The 13,297-nt window shown below is 40.5% G+C and overlaps 3 protein-coding genes across 3 annotated transcripts; all 3 read left to right on the top strand.

Annotated features, from left to right (window-relative positions):
- Nucleotides 1-224: 224 nt before the first annotated feature.
- Nucleotides 225-1,079, top strand: LOC117579941 (cell death protein Grim). Its single transcript, XM_034266097.1, has one exon. It carries the CDS (start codon nt 442-444, stop codon nt 877-879), a length of 438 nt encoding a protein of 145 aa, XP_034121988.1. The 5' UTR covers nt 225-441; the 3' UTR covers nt 880-1,079.
- Nucleotides 1,080-3,897: 2,818 nt separating this feature from the next.
- Nucleotides 3,898-6,068, top strand: LOC117579940. The gene is made up of 4 exons (XM_034266095.1): nt 3,898-4,173; nt 4,231-4,316; nt 4,383-5,676; nt 5,734-6,068. The coding sequence occupies exons 1-4, from the start codon at nt 3,974-3,976 to the stop codon at nt 5,825-5,827; spliced, it is 1,674 nt and encodes a 557-aa protein (XP_034121986.1). The 5' UTR covers nt 3,898-3,973; the 3' UTR covers nt 5,828-6,068.
- Nucleotides 6,069-8,513: 2,445 nt separating this feature from the next.
- Nucleotides 8,514-10,076, top strand: LOC117579537. The gene is made up of 3 exons (XM_034265457.1): nt 8,514-9,054; nt 9,115-9,650; nt 9,721-10,076. Exons 1-3 carry the CDS (start codon nt 8,589-8,591, stop codon nt 9,775-9,777), a joined length of 1,059 nt encoding a protein of 352 aa, XP_034121348.1. The 5' UTR covers nt 8,514-8,588; the 3' UTR covers nt 9,778-10,076.
- The last annotated feature ends 3,221 nt before the right edge of the window (nt 10,077-13,297 follow it).

Below are 13,297 nucleotides of genomic sequence, written 5' to 3' on the forward strand. Positions count from 1 at the left end.
TGGTTCAATTGGTTGGTTGTTGGCATAAACAAAGGGCTCGTGTAGGGTGGGTGACATTTACCATTTGCCGAAGCGCGAGAGCACTCGGCGCTCTGCTTTTCTGTGTGCTTCCTATAGGAAACCCCAGAGAGAAATACAGAGAGAGCGCGCAGAGGGCAGGACCGAGCTCAGCTATTTTATAAATGCGAGTGCCGTCAGGATGTCGACATTCAGTCCACGCTAAACCCTCGACAAGGCAACAGCACAGCGCACCCGGAAACGCAATTCCCCGAGAGAACAAAAAGTTACGTCAAAGTTTTCCCGCCAAATGGAAAATATTTTTTAAACCAGAAAATATCCAAAAAGTGTTTGAACAAAAAAGAAAAAACTGAAAACTGACAAAAAAGTGTACAAGTGAAGCGAGAAAAACTCGAAATAAATCAAATAAAAAAATATACAGAAATGGCCATTGCATATTTTATACCCGACCAGGCCCAATTGTTGGCCAGAAGCAATCAGCAAAGTGCTCAACAGGCCGCCGCCGCTTCAGCAGGAGCCGTGCCTCAGCAACAGCAACAGCAACAACAGCAGCAGCCACGACAACCGCAACCGCAGACGAGCCAACAGCAGCAACAGCAACAACAACGTCCACAGTTCCGTGCCAACATATCCGTGCCACTGGGCCGGCAGCAGGGTGCCATGAGCATGTCCGAGTTTGGTTGCTGGGACCTCCTGGCACAAATCTTCTGCTATGCCCTGAGAATCTACAGCTACAACTCCAGCCAGCGACGGCCGACGGTCATACAGATCTCCTTTGAGATCAGAAGCGGCAGCCAGCAGCAGGAACAGGCGCCCGACTCCCAAGCGGATGTGACTGATGCCACTGGCAAGGGCAACTAAATGTTTCCCAGAAGTGTGGCGACGGGAAGGGGGGGAATACTAAAGTAATTTGTCTTTAGTTTTCGACGGCGGCAGGCTCAATCAAAGCGCATTGTGATTTCTTTTTTGAGGATTGGACAGGACACGAGGTTGGAGGAGAGATAGAGAGAGTTTTGTAAAAATAAAATGGGATATTTCCACAAAATAAGAAAAATATTTTTAAACTATTTTTGAGAAGGAAAAAATTAATTAAGAGAGAGAGAGAGAGAGAGAGAGAGGAAAATTCAAAATTTGTCATCGACTTGCTGAAAGTGATATTTGATTGTTGGTTACTTTTTTGGGTGTCAAATTTTCCGTTTTCAATTTTTCTTTTGGGAAATATTGTTTAATTTTAAGTCAACGGTTTCCGGGCTTTTGGGGTAGCAAGAAGAAGAAAGGTTGGTTCCAAAACAATTCTCAAACAAAATATAATTATAGCATAACCCATTAATCAGTGTCTACAAATTGGAATATAATGGTATACTCGTATAAGGCCCCCCCACACACAAATATCGTATTCAAGCTATACACAACTATTGTCAAATTTTTGCATTTCAACTACTTAGACTACCGCATTATAGAGAAGTTAAACTATAGAGAGTACAGATCTACAACTATCCATACAATACAGAACCAAACAGCAAATAAAGATGCAAACAACAAAAGGACAACAACTCAATTGTACAAAATAGACTTAAGCAGACTTTAAACAATTTTTATATGTATACAAAACAAAACAAAACAAAACAAAAAACCATAAAGAATACAAATAATTGTCAATAACCTATTTGCAAGAGAACCGCCGAGAACAGAACACAGCCAAAAAAGCTAAGGAAAACCAGAACAAAAATTAAAACACACACAACAAAAAAAAAACAAAAAACTTTTAAGCAATTTTGATACAATTAAAACGAGGACAAAACAAAAACATATTTTAAAATTATAATTGATTTTAGCAAAATTCAAACTATTATTTTCCCTTTTTCGGCATTGAAAATTAAAACATTAAACGAAAAATTAATCGAATGTATAAATTAACATTTAAACACAACAACTTTTATATGAGAACAAATTAAATTAAATACAATTTTATAAAAAAGAACAATGAGCAAACATTTATTTAAAAAAAAACGTTCTATTTCAGATGTTTCAGAAGGTTAATTGTCATATTTTTGGGCACTGACATGAAGCAATACGTTTTCAATTGGAATTATAATACAGAGATAGATTGTGTCCACATTGAAGTGTCTACAATTTAATGTAGTTAAAAAGAGTCTATTAAAATTATTCGAATGAATTGATCATTTATTAATATATTCTATGCAGAAATTCGGGTGTGCTCGTTTAAAAAATAATCTTTTTATGTGACAGAAAAGAGCTTGAACTATTTTCAATTTATCCGTAGACATTTTATCTGTCTCAATAAATCATAGAAGAGAATGAAATTGATCTGGCTTTGCCTTTAAACGTCTCAAAATTTCACGTGAACCCAACGACAAAGGCAACTAAACCTCTGAAGTTGTTAAGAGAAAACTGTTAGCCTCGTAGACTTTAATTGAAACGTGGACATGAACCGAAATAGCAACTGGCAGACTTATAGAAATAATTTATTTTGTGGCACGATAAACCACAGAATTCATAACTCAAATTTTAAAAGGAAGTCAAAATTACTTTGACAATTTATCAGTCAGCACAACTCAAATATAGCAAATAAATAGAAGTACATTTTACGAAACATTTCCAATGAACGAAACTCCTCGAACCCTTTTCCTTTATGGGCAGTGACAAAAAGGCTAAGAGAGCAAACCATTCATTCATTCGTCCATCCATCCGGCAAAAGCAAACATTTAGCGATCTTAATCGTGAAAACCAATATGTCACCTTTAAAAGGAAAAACACAGAACATTTTCCCGTTGTGTCATTGTCATGCCAGGCACACTCCCCGAAGCAAACCAAAAAAGGGTTAAACGGGTTACGCTTAACCGCAGATCCGAGTCTTGGTCGGCAAAATACCGCGAGTCATCGGGGTCTTACACCCCCCTGAGCACCCATTTAACCCCGGCGAAAAATACAAAAAAGTGTAACATCTGTGGAAGGCAACGATCTGCGGCGCCAGATACGCTCTCGCCAGTCAAATAATAATTATGCAAACCTTTTGGGCCGCTAATTTGCCGCCTATCTTAATTTAAATCGCGCTCAAAAGCGCAGTGGAAAATACACACACAAAAACTTGTTTAATTGTCGTGACATGACAATAAGCGACCCTGGAAATTAGGGTACTTTCCAGCAAGGCTCGCTCGGGGGGAACCTCGTCCGTCCGTCCGCTCTTTTTTTTCGCGTGTGGCTTGATTTTTTGGCAACGATAAGCGAGGGCTAAATTATAGGGTATGCAAATGCTCGAACTTGGTGTCGGGTTGGTCGCGTGTTCTGGATTGCTGCTGTTGTCTTTTCTTCACGAATTCTTTATGGCGCCTGCCCAATGAGCGACAGTTTATGATAACATATTTGTAGTTAATTTAGTTAAATTAGTAGCGCATATGTTATGGCAGGGCACAGGTTGTTGCTGCACGAAATTGTGGACTTTTAAGGCAACCTTTTCCATTTCCAAGCAGGTACAAACAGGCAAAAGATTGTAAAAACGTTGATTACAAAAATAAATAAAGAAATTGATATTTTTACACCGCGTGGAAATTTTAAAATGAAATTAAAGTTCTTAGCTTAAGTATGAAAATTACTGATTTAAATAAGAATTCATATTTTAAATAAATACTTTTTGTGGTTAAATTAATTTTTTTACATATTGATTAAATATTCTTAAATATAATTCAATATTTTGTACGTTGAGCCTATTTGTTCTTTTCTTTTCATAATATTTATATTTATAATCAAAATAGTTATTTTTTAACAATAATTTATTTTTGCTATTCCATTTTTCTCCCAGTATTAATCACATTTTTTGTGATATCAAGTATTCACAGATATTTACTTCAAAATGTTGTAAAAATATTTAATTAATTTTTGGAAACATTTTAACATCTTGGAGCACCTTGGAAGCAGCGAGGCTCTCCGAATAGCAATGGCCAGAAGCTCGGATGATAGCAGCGATGATGAGAACGAGGAGAACTTGAGTGAAAATCGACAAATACTAAATTCAATTGACAGCTTTGAGGAACTCTACAAAACATACAGGCCAAAGGATGCAAATATTGGACCTGTGCCATCGTGTTCGATGTTAGAAAAATCTGAGAACAAATCTAAGAGCTTGAGTAGGCCTTTGTAAGTGGGAATTTATATTTTATTGAATTGTCCTGTCGATATCTCTTGGACTTTTAGCTCAAATTATCGCATAGCTTTGGGGCAAGGGAGTGGCCAGCAGCAGGGCACAGTCATGGATCATCAGGGCTACAGCTTCAGTGAATGTGAGACCAACTCCCAAGAAACCAACCCCCAAGATAACCCCACAGATCGTATCTTATCCCAAGCAGATCCCATCTGTAGAAACAGCTCACGTGCACAGCTGGCGACTGATGCCTACATGCCACATACCTCTGCCTCAGAGTGCTGCTATTGGAGCGCCGATGCTGGCGGCCAGAGCCAGGCGGCACTTCCCGAAAGCGGTTCGCGATCGGAGGATACCATTGTCAACCATCCCGGTGTGTGTGCCGCACCAACTTCAGCTGTCGGCGAAAGCCAGTCGCACATTTCGACACAATGTTGCCCTATGGGCTCATGCTGTTTCTGTCGAATGCCAGAGCAGGGTATGCCTCCCCCACAGGAGCTGTCTTCGTCGGGCCCCATGACCTATGCGCCATTTCCATTCATGCCCATGGGCATGCCCATGTTCTGCCCAGGAAACGGGGGGCCAGCACCGAATAGCGGAATGTATGCCATGCCAAACGGAGGGCCAGCACCGAATGCAGGGATGTATGCCATGCAAACTTCTGCTTCAGCGAATGGTATGTATGCAGCAGCCATGGGAATGGATCAATCCTCCCTCGCAGGACAACGTGGACTTGCTGGCCAGGCCGTAAACATGTCACAAAGTAATGCTGAGATCAACAACAGCTATGATACATCCTCGACAAGTGGCTATACTCAGTCTACCGCCTCCATGGGCAGCCATCCGGGCATGCCCGCTGCCTACCAACCATCGATGGCTGGATGTGGAAGCCAAACAGATCAGAGCTGCCAGGCTCCCGATGCTGCGGCCGCCTACGAGTATGTTCAAAAGTACAATCAAAATATTCAGCAATACTTGGCAACGGCACAGCAAAATGTGCAGCAATCCTTGGCTCAGGCCCAGCATGCCACTCCACAGGTGTTCAACAATCTCCAGCCAGGTATGGGAGCGCAACCCTATTATCCGGGCATTCAAGATGGTTTCAGCAGCTCAATGGGTCCCCAGCAGTACCTTCCCCAACCAATGTCCATGTCTATGCCGGCAATGAACCCCACGGCAGTGTTTGGCATGAATGCAGCCAGCAGCAGTGCCTACTATGCCGCTGCAGGCGGCGCCATCAATGATACTCTGCAGACCCAAACGGTGTACTCTTCCGACTACAAACCGATTGCTGCACAGGGCAATAATTTCAATCACTTTCCCAACGGCATGGACATTGGCTTGTCTCCCGATTCCTGCTCGGCCTTTTGTGCCGCTGAAACTGGAACTGGGGCAGGAGCAGGACCTGGTGCCTTTGTGCCGCCAGAGATGTGCAGTCAGTTGTACGGCATGAGCATGAATATGGGGAACAACCAATCCTTTCCACTCAATCAAATGAAGTGAGAGTGAATCTTGTATTTGTTATTGTATCTTTTATATGTAATCTGGTCTTTCAGCTATGCAAGTTATCCTTGTGAGATGCAAATGCCTGGCACAACTGGCACAGGCGGGGCCTATGATCATACGTTCATTAATTCCAAATCAATGTAGACTCTAATTTTTGATAGAAATTTACAAGAAGTAGTCTTACATGACGTCGGGGTCACCAAACACATACTTGAAGCCGTACAGCAACTATTCCTTCTAACAAAATTAATTTTAACGGAATTTCAATTGGAAATTTAGCTACAAATTCTTTAGCAAGGACTCTAACATGACGTCGGGGTCACCAACACACACATTTAAGGCCACATTGCACATATTTCTCCTATTAAAATTAATTTCAACTTAATCTAGAATCATTTTTTCGCTATAAATAAAACATTACAGTACATAATTGTATTTTCTATCTGTAATTTGGAAGGCAAGAACTCTTTATCGGGGTCACCAATTCATATTTAAAGCCACAATATGGAGCTATAATTTTTGACTACAAAAACTTGAGCACATTTTGCCATTCACATCCATTAACCCCTGGCAAAAAGCCTCAAAGAACCTGAACTTCCCATGGCATGGCACTTTAAGTCAAAGCTAATTACACTTAGCCAGCGAAAGAGCTAGAGCTAGAGCTAGGGCCAGAGTCTATTGATTTTAGCAGTAAAGTACACTAACCCATGAAAGAATACACAGCTCCCCCGCGCACACAATCAACATTTGCTGACCCACTTTTCCACCTACACTAGCGGAAAAGGGCCGGACAAACAACGCCCTACGAATGCGAAAACGAACCAGAAAAGTGGGGCACAAAAGTGAAACGCAATATGGCCACAAACGGTGCTGAAGCTCCGTTTTAAGAGACAGATACACATCCACACATGTGGCTTGTGTCTAGGAAGCGCCAAATCAAATATCAAAGTGCCCGCAAGCCAGCGAGAGAGAGAGCTTTGCCGGCCAGTTAATTGTTTGATGTTTAAGACCGATGCAAAAGGAGAAGCCTTCGTTGAATTGACAATTGACTAGGCAACCATTAAACGGTTGCTCAATGCCTTTCATTAATCTTGTGATTCATGGTGCACGAGTGGAAAAACTAAAAATACAAAAAATAAAGAGCCTATGTCAACACCCACAAACGGCAGGAGGTCCAGGAATGTTTGAACAAAAAAGTATAAGAAATGGAATGATTTACAGAGAGATGGAGAGAGGCAACACCTTAAATTAGTGGAAAAGAAGTCATTCCGAGAGGTAACTCCTTCGACTGAAGGCGTAGAATATGATTAATGATGCATCGCAGCACTGCAACAATTGCGCTTCATTATCTGCCAGTGACCGACCATCGAACGGCAGTCAATTACCGCCAGTCGATAGTCTCGTTTTACTTCGTTTCTATCCCTGTACCCACACCCATTCCTATAGCTATCCATAGCTCGGGTGTTGTTGTCAATGTCCTGCTGCGCTATTATTTGTCTTCTGTGTGTGTGAGTGACGAGACTCTGGACGGTATAAATTGCTTTACGCCACTTTTGGGTCATTAACAAAATTGAAAATGCCTGAGACATGGCAGACCCATCGACCACCGACCAGCGACCGCCCATTAAATCAGTGCCACCTATTTTTGGTAGTTGGACACACCAATCGGTGTGCCTGTCTCTCCATGGGAGACCCATGCGGCTCCATGGGTGATGTGGACTCGATTTAACAGTTGAAGCGATAAGTAATGGACGTGCAGAGAAAGCGAGCAGAGATTTTTATATATTCTAAAAATTATAAAAAAGACTAAAAGGTGAAGAAAATATCGCCACCTTGAATAAATTGTAATTACACTCCAAAACCCTTTTCCAAGCGAACAGCTCAATGAATGAACTATAAAGAGCGGCAGAGAGGACACGAGGTTGGCTCACTTCTTACCCAAGGACAATTGATAGGGTTTAATCCATGGTTCAAGTAGGTAGCAGGCAAATGTCCAGACGGCAACACACAATAAAGAAAGGAGATCAAAAAGGGATCAGAGTTTATGCGATTGCCTTTCACATCGGAAGTAGGAACGGAAGGACGGCCGTAGAGAAATCAAAAAGCGTTACAAATTTGCCAAGCAGAAGACCCGAGATACTTTCACTGAGAGGGATAGACACCGACACGGATTAGAGGGCAGGCAACGGGCACGTGACTGCACGTCCCCTGGAAAAATAGAGAGCAGGCCTTTTGTTTTGTATCGAAAGCCGATTATGACTAGGGTCGGTCCTGAAGGCGATTTACACTTCATTATTATGAATTATGACCCCAGAGTGACGCCGGTCCGGTCAGACTGGTCATCGCTTAATTATGTCACTCATTTTGGGCGAAATATATTAATTTCTCCGATCCCATGCAAATCAATTGGTCGCCACTCGAACTCATCTGCCATATCCATATCGTTTGACATGTGATGGCTGTGACAAATTCTGTGCACGCGCCGCAAACAGATCAAAGTGAGGAAAATAATGGGATGGGGGTTCAGATTTTCATCCCATTTCCCTATTCAAATCGCACAAAAAATTCAATAAATGTGCTTGGACATAGGTCAATGGTTGCTACTTAGTCAAATGTCCCATGGCTGTCGGCTCAGAGTGTAGCCGCTTAGCCTGGGAACATTTATCCCCGCAACGGATTCGAATTCGATTCTCTTTGCCTTGAAAAAATATTCACTGAAAATCCTCACTGACAGAGAATAGCCAAGGGCTTGGTCTACATTTTTTATTGATTTCAAATCGATATAAATAATCGGTCAAATTAATCGCACACACAGGGTTTACCCCATCACTGAGATAAATGTACTAAATGGCATTTCCTGTCTGTCGATTCTAAAAAGTGTTTGTGTTTGTTTTTCTAAGTCAAAATGCTTTCTGAATTACCCCTTGAGTTGCTTGATAAGGTGTTCGGATACCTTAAAGAGAAAGACAAACTGAATTTGGCCCAAGTCAACCAACAACTTGAATCTGCATTTGCACACCACGCTCGCGAAGCCTATAAGATGCTTCAGTGCGCCAAGTATACAGTCCACCAACTAAAAACAATTCTCACAATATGCGGCCCGACTGTTTCTTGCTTAATTTCAAATAGTTATAGTCTCAATTATGCAACTTGTAAACTAATAGCAAAGCATTGTGTTAACCTCAAAAATTTGACGCAAGTTGTTAGGAATTTAAATTTCGGCGCATGCAAATATGTGCTGGCAATAAAAGGACTCAAAAATATTACTTTATTATTTAACATCTCAACGGACTATGAAGAATCGGACCTCCTTCAGTACATTAATGCAGACTGCAAATTGTTGAGTGTACAAGACATTTCAGACTATCAGGGTAAGACAAAAATCGTCTAGAAAACAAAACATTTCCTGACAACTGTACAACATTTTTTAGCTCAGAAATTACGAAAACTAGTTAACTTGGAAGAATTGCACGTTGCTCCGAAAAACTATATTCGAAATGTTTTTAAAATCGTTTCAAAAATGAAAAAACTTCGAGTCTTACATCTGTATAATTACAAAGAATGTTTTACATCTCCAAATCAATATGTTGAATATCCTGAGTTGGAAGAATTCGAGTTGTATAATTGCCAAATTTTCACAACGTTGCCAAAGTGTCCCAAACTCAAATTTCTGAGATTGATGGTTCGTTCTTTTATAGACTATCGTGACATTGAACGGTACGCAGCCTCACTGGAGCATCTACAATTGTATTATCACGGTAATCTACACCATGATATCTTCGCCTCAATTTTGATAATTGTACTAAGAGAGTGTAAAAGGTTGCATTATCTGGAGGCAAATTCATGCACCATATACCATGTATTCTATCAAAACCTAGACTCATTTATTGACACCTTAAGGACAAATGGTTTTAGCAACGAGAGACGTTTTGAATTGAAAGTGAACGGTTGCGTAATGTCAAGCTTGGTGAGTGGTGTGGCTTTTATCATTCAAATTGAATTTGATTTTATCTTAATAGAAACTATTTGTATTGCAGAGGGACAATTTCGCAGACTCCGAGGTGTGGAATTTAATTCGCTGTGAAGAAATGTAAAATTGTTGTCTGTACATTTTACATCACAATTTAATTGTATATATTTGTATTTTCACTCTTGGAAATGCACACAATATGATTCGGTCATCTTTCTCACGGAGTTTAAACTGAACTTCAGTGCGCCCTTCCACTTCATAAATTCCTTGCAAAATAAATGGCGAACCCTTTGGCTAAGTGGCAAACATCAAGGGGATCATAGTTGGGCGTTACAAATGACGACGACAAATTACACACACCAACTGCTTGTGTGTCTTCGGGTGCCTTTGGGTATTTACAAGAAATTTGCAAAAACAATATTGATTTCGAAGCTATCAAAATAAAAATTAATCAATGCACTTAAAAGTGTAAAAAAGCAACAACAAAATGAAGAAGGAAACCCAATGATGTGGAAAGGTGGTGGAAACGGAACCCTTTTTCTACGAGTAAAAAATAAAATCCCCCTGCCTCTTCCAGGACTTTAAAGTACTTTACTAATTTATAACTTATGACCTCTACACCCATGGACAATTTTCCATGCCACTACAAAGCAGAGCAAAAAGCCAAAATTTGACATGAGTGGCGGTCGGAGCTAAGTAGTACACCAAAATAAACCCCTTCAGACGGAACATGGGACATGGGTGTGTGTGTGTGTGTGTGTGTGTGTGTGTGTGCACCCTCCTCGCACACATGTCAGCAAGCGAATTAATCGAAGAGAAGTGATTTATTTAGCGCTCGGACAGACGCAAACGCTTCAGTGACCCACACAGAAAAAAAGGGTTATGTTTCCCTCCGTTTTCGATTCGCACCCGAATCAAATTTTAAACTGTTTTCAAAACTACACCGAGAACAGTTACGGTGTACGGTGTAGGGTGTGGTACCTCTCTTTCATGCCATTAATGGGCTGGGCAACCACCAGGAGGGTTGGTCCCCCCCCTCTGCATTCTTTTTGGGTTAATTTTGCGTTTTTTTACTGTGTGAAATTTTGTTGCCTATTGCACTTTTTTCTTCTTCTTAAATTCACGCTGCATTTTATTTATTTCCATGGAAGGGGGGGGATTTGACTGTTGTTGTGAGCGGCTCCTTTCAAAATATTTATGACTTTGCTTTTTATGCGTTTTCTTCGATGTTCTTTCATTTCGAAGGTTTTTTGATTGATTCGAGTGGAAATGTTGTGATGCATTCAATTTGCTGTACATTTGCAGCAATTAATAAAAATCTAAAATCGGCAGAAACCATAATAAAACGGTATACAAATGCATACAAAATGCTCTTGCTTTTTTTGTGGGAACTTTTCCCAGGAACAGCTGCAACGGAGCTGGAAAAATACATAAGAACTGCAAGACTTCTGCATTTATAAGAAACGAAAGCTGAGAGATTTATCTGAATTTTCTATTTTGGATAGACAAAATACAGGAGAAAATTAAAAGAAGTAAACTGAAAAACAGTAATGCTATTTCCTATTTGTTGTTTTTGTAGCGTTAGGGAAAAAATATTTAATAAACTAAAAATACACTCCAGTCGCGTGCTTATGAACCTTTACTAAATGACACAAAATACATTTGTAACCCTTTGGGTGTGTGACCGCGTACACTCTGAATTTGCGAGTCCCATATCTGCCTGACGCTACCTGAACTAATAGGCGTGCAGCGTGCAATGTGCTGCATGCCACCGAATTTAGAAAGAGAAATTGCATTTTGCGAAACTCAATTGGGTGGAACTAATTTTTTTTGGTACGACTCTTTGACTGGATCCGATCGGTGCGTTGGCGGTGATTTTGCTTTCGATATTGACATATTTATTTGGACGGTCGACCCTTTTTGCAGAGGCGCAACCAATTGTTGGCTCTTGGGTTAATAGATTTTTGTGGTGTTTACGTGCACTCGAAAATCTTTTATCACACATATCCACCGTATCCCTGACCAAAGGCCACTCTTTAAATGAGTCCTAATGACATCCGTTGTGTGGCAGATAAGCATGCCCCAGCCAGTAGTACGAGTAGCAGTCCATTTATTGTTTTCCATTTCCTAATCTCGTCTGGGGCGGCACATTGTTTGGACGACAGGATGTGTGTTAGAGCCTGTGTGTGGTTAAGGGTTGGCCAAGTCAGTGTCTGTCCCCTTTCCGCCACGATGCGATCGAAAATTTACGATAAATGCTTTAAAAATTCTATACACCTCACAATGGAACAAAGATATTTTTCACTTTGCTGTTAAGTGAGCATAGCCAACTGAATTTGTTAGAGATCATAAATTGTCCAACATGAAAATAGATTAGATGACATCATATCATATCATATGTGAGGGCGAGTGCGTTTGCTCTTTGTTGTTCAGCTACATGTTAGATTCACATGTGAAGGAGTTGGATATGTTGTTGGATGTATCTGGGGGTAGATTTCTTAAGGGAATAACTGCACCTGCTTGTAATGCGGGGGGAGGCGACAAAATCTCTGCCACAAAATTTGTAAGCAATTATTTGTATAGGAAAAAGTTGACTCTCAAAACAGAACCCCCAAAAAATCATCAATCTCTGTCTGCTACTGTTACTCATAAAAGCGCATGCATTTAAATTAGACATTTAAGCCAACACTCTACCCCCCACGAAAAGCGGGAGAGAGAGAGAGAGAGAGAGAGTGAAGTGTCAGCAGCAGGACTCTCCGCGTCCGGAAAACGCTTAATAGGATTTTTACAATTTTTACTATTTTCCTTGCGGCAATTGGCAGTCGACAGTCGCTACTGGTAACCAGTCGGTTGCCCCTTTTCTTTCTTTTCTGCACTTTGCTTTTTTGTTTTAATTTCCCAATATTTTGCCTTTCACCAGTAACACAAAAAAAAGGGGTTAGAAATATGCCAGTGCCGCACCCCTGTGTGGAAATTCTTTTACACTTTTGTCTTTCATTTCTGCTTGTTTTTTTTTTTGTCGCTGTTGTTCAACACACACACACACAGGATATGGTTATTTCTGTTCCTGTTGTTAGGGTTTCATGCACCGCATAACATTAAAATTCAGATTTTGATTGATCATCGCGAAGGATGTGATGTGAGGGTATGGCATGGGACGCTAACTCGCACCCAAGTGTGGTGGAACGCTGTGAAGCGAAGGCATTTCACATCTGTGGAATGGGAAGGAACAGTCTGATGTTGATTTTGAGTTTAAAGCTTGTACCGACAACGTTGTAAATTGGTTATTGCTGAATTTTAATAGTGGAATGAGAACTAGCATAGGAAGACATTCAAAACTCTAGCAAAAGGAATGTAATAGTTTATTAAAGTAATTTATGTTGTATCTGATTTTTAAAACTATTTAAAACTACACAGGAGGTACCTAGCAAGATTCCCTGACTGCTTCTGCATTTGCATACAACATTAAACACGATTCCAAAATTGTAGAAAATCAGTCATGGGTTTCCTGATTCCTTTACCAAATCAATCGAAATCCTTTTAAAGTATTTCTATATGCAAATATTCCCTACTTACTCTTAGAAGACGCGTCACGCTAACTAAACTTTCCCAGGAAAATTTACAAACATTTCACCAAAACTCTC

Source organism: Drosophila guanche, unplaced genomic scaffold (genome assembly GCF_900245975.1).
Source record: "Drosophila guanche unplaced genomic scaffold, DGUA_6, whole genome shotgun sequence".
Taxonomy (NCBI): domain Eukaryota; kingdom Metazoa; phylum Arthropoda; class Insecta; order Diptera; family Drosophilidae; genus Drosophila; species Drosophila guanche.

Coding starts and splice junctions, on each gene's coding strand:
- LOC117579941 (XM_034266097.1), top strand. CDS start 442: ATGGCCATTGCATATTTTATACCCGACCAGGCCCAATTGTTGGCCAGA.
- LOC117579940 (XM_034266095.1), top strand. CDS start 3,974: ATGGCCAGAAGCTCGGATGATAGCAGCGATGATGAGAACGAGGAGAAC. Junction 4,174..4,230: donor AAGAGCTTGAGTAGGCCTTT/GTAAGTGGGAAT, acceptor TTGGACTTTTAG/CTCAAATTATCGCATAGCTT. Junction 4,317..4,382: donor GGGCTACAGCTTCAGTGAAT/GTGAGACCAACT, acceptor TATCCCAAGCAG/ATCCCATCTGTAGAAACAGC.
- LOC117579537 (XM_034265457.1), top strand. CDS start 8,589: ATGCTTTCTGAATTACCCCTTGAGTTGCTTGATAAGGTGTTCGGATAC. Junction 9,055..9,114: donor AGACATTTCAGACTATCAGG/GTAAGACAAAAA, acceptor AACATTTTTTAG/CTCAGAAATTACGAAAACTA. Junction 9,651..9,720: donor GTTGCGTAATGTCAAGCTTG/GTGAGTGGTGTG, acceptor TTTGTATTGCAG/AGGGACAATTTCGCAGACTC.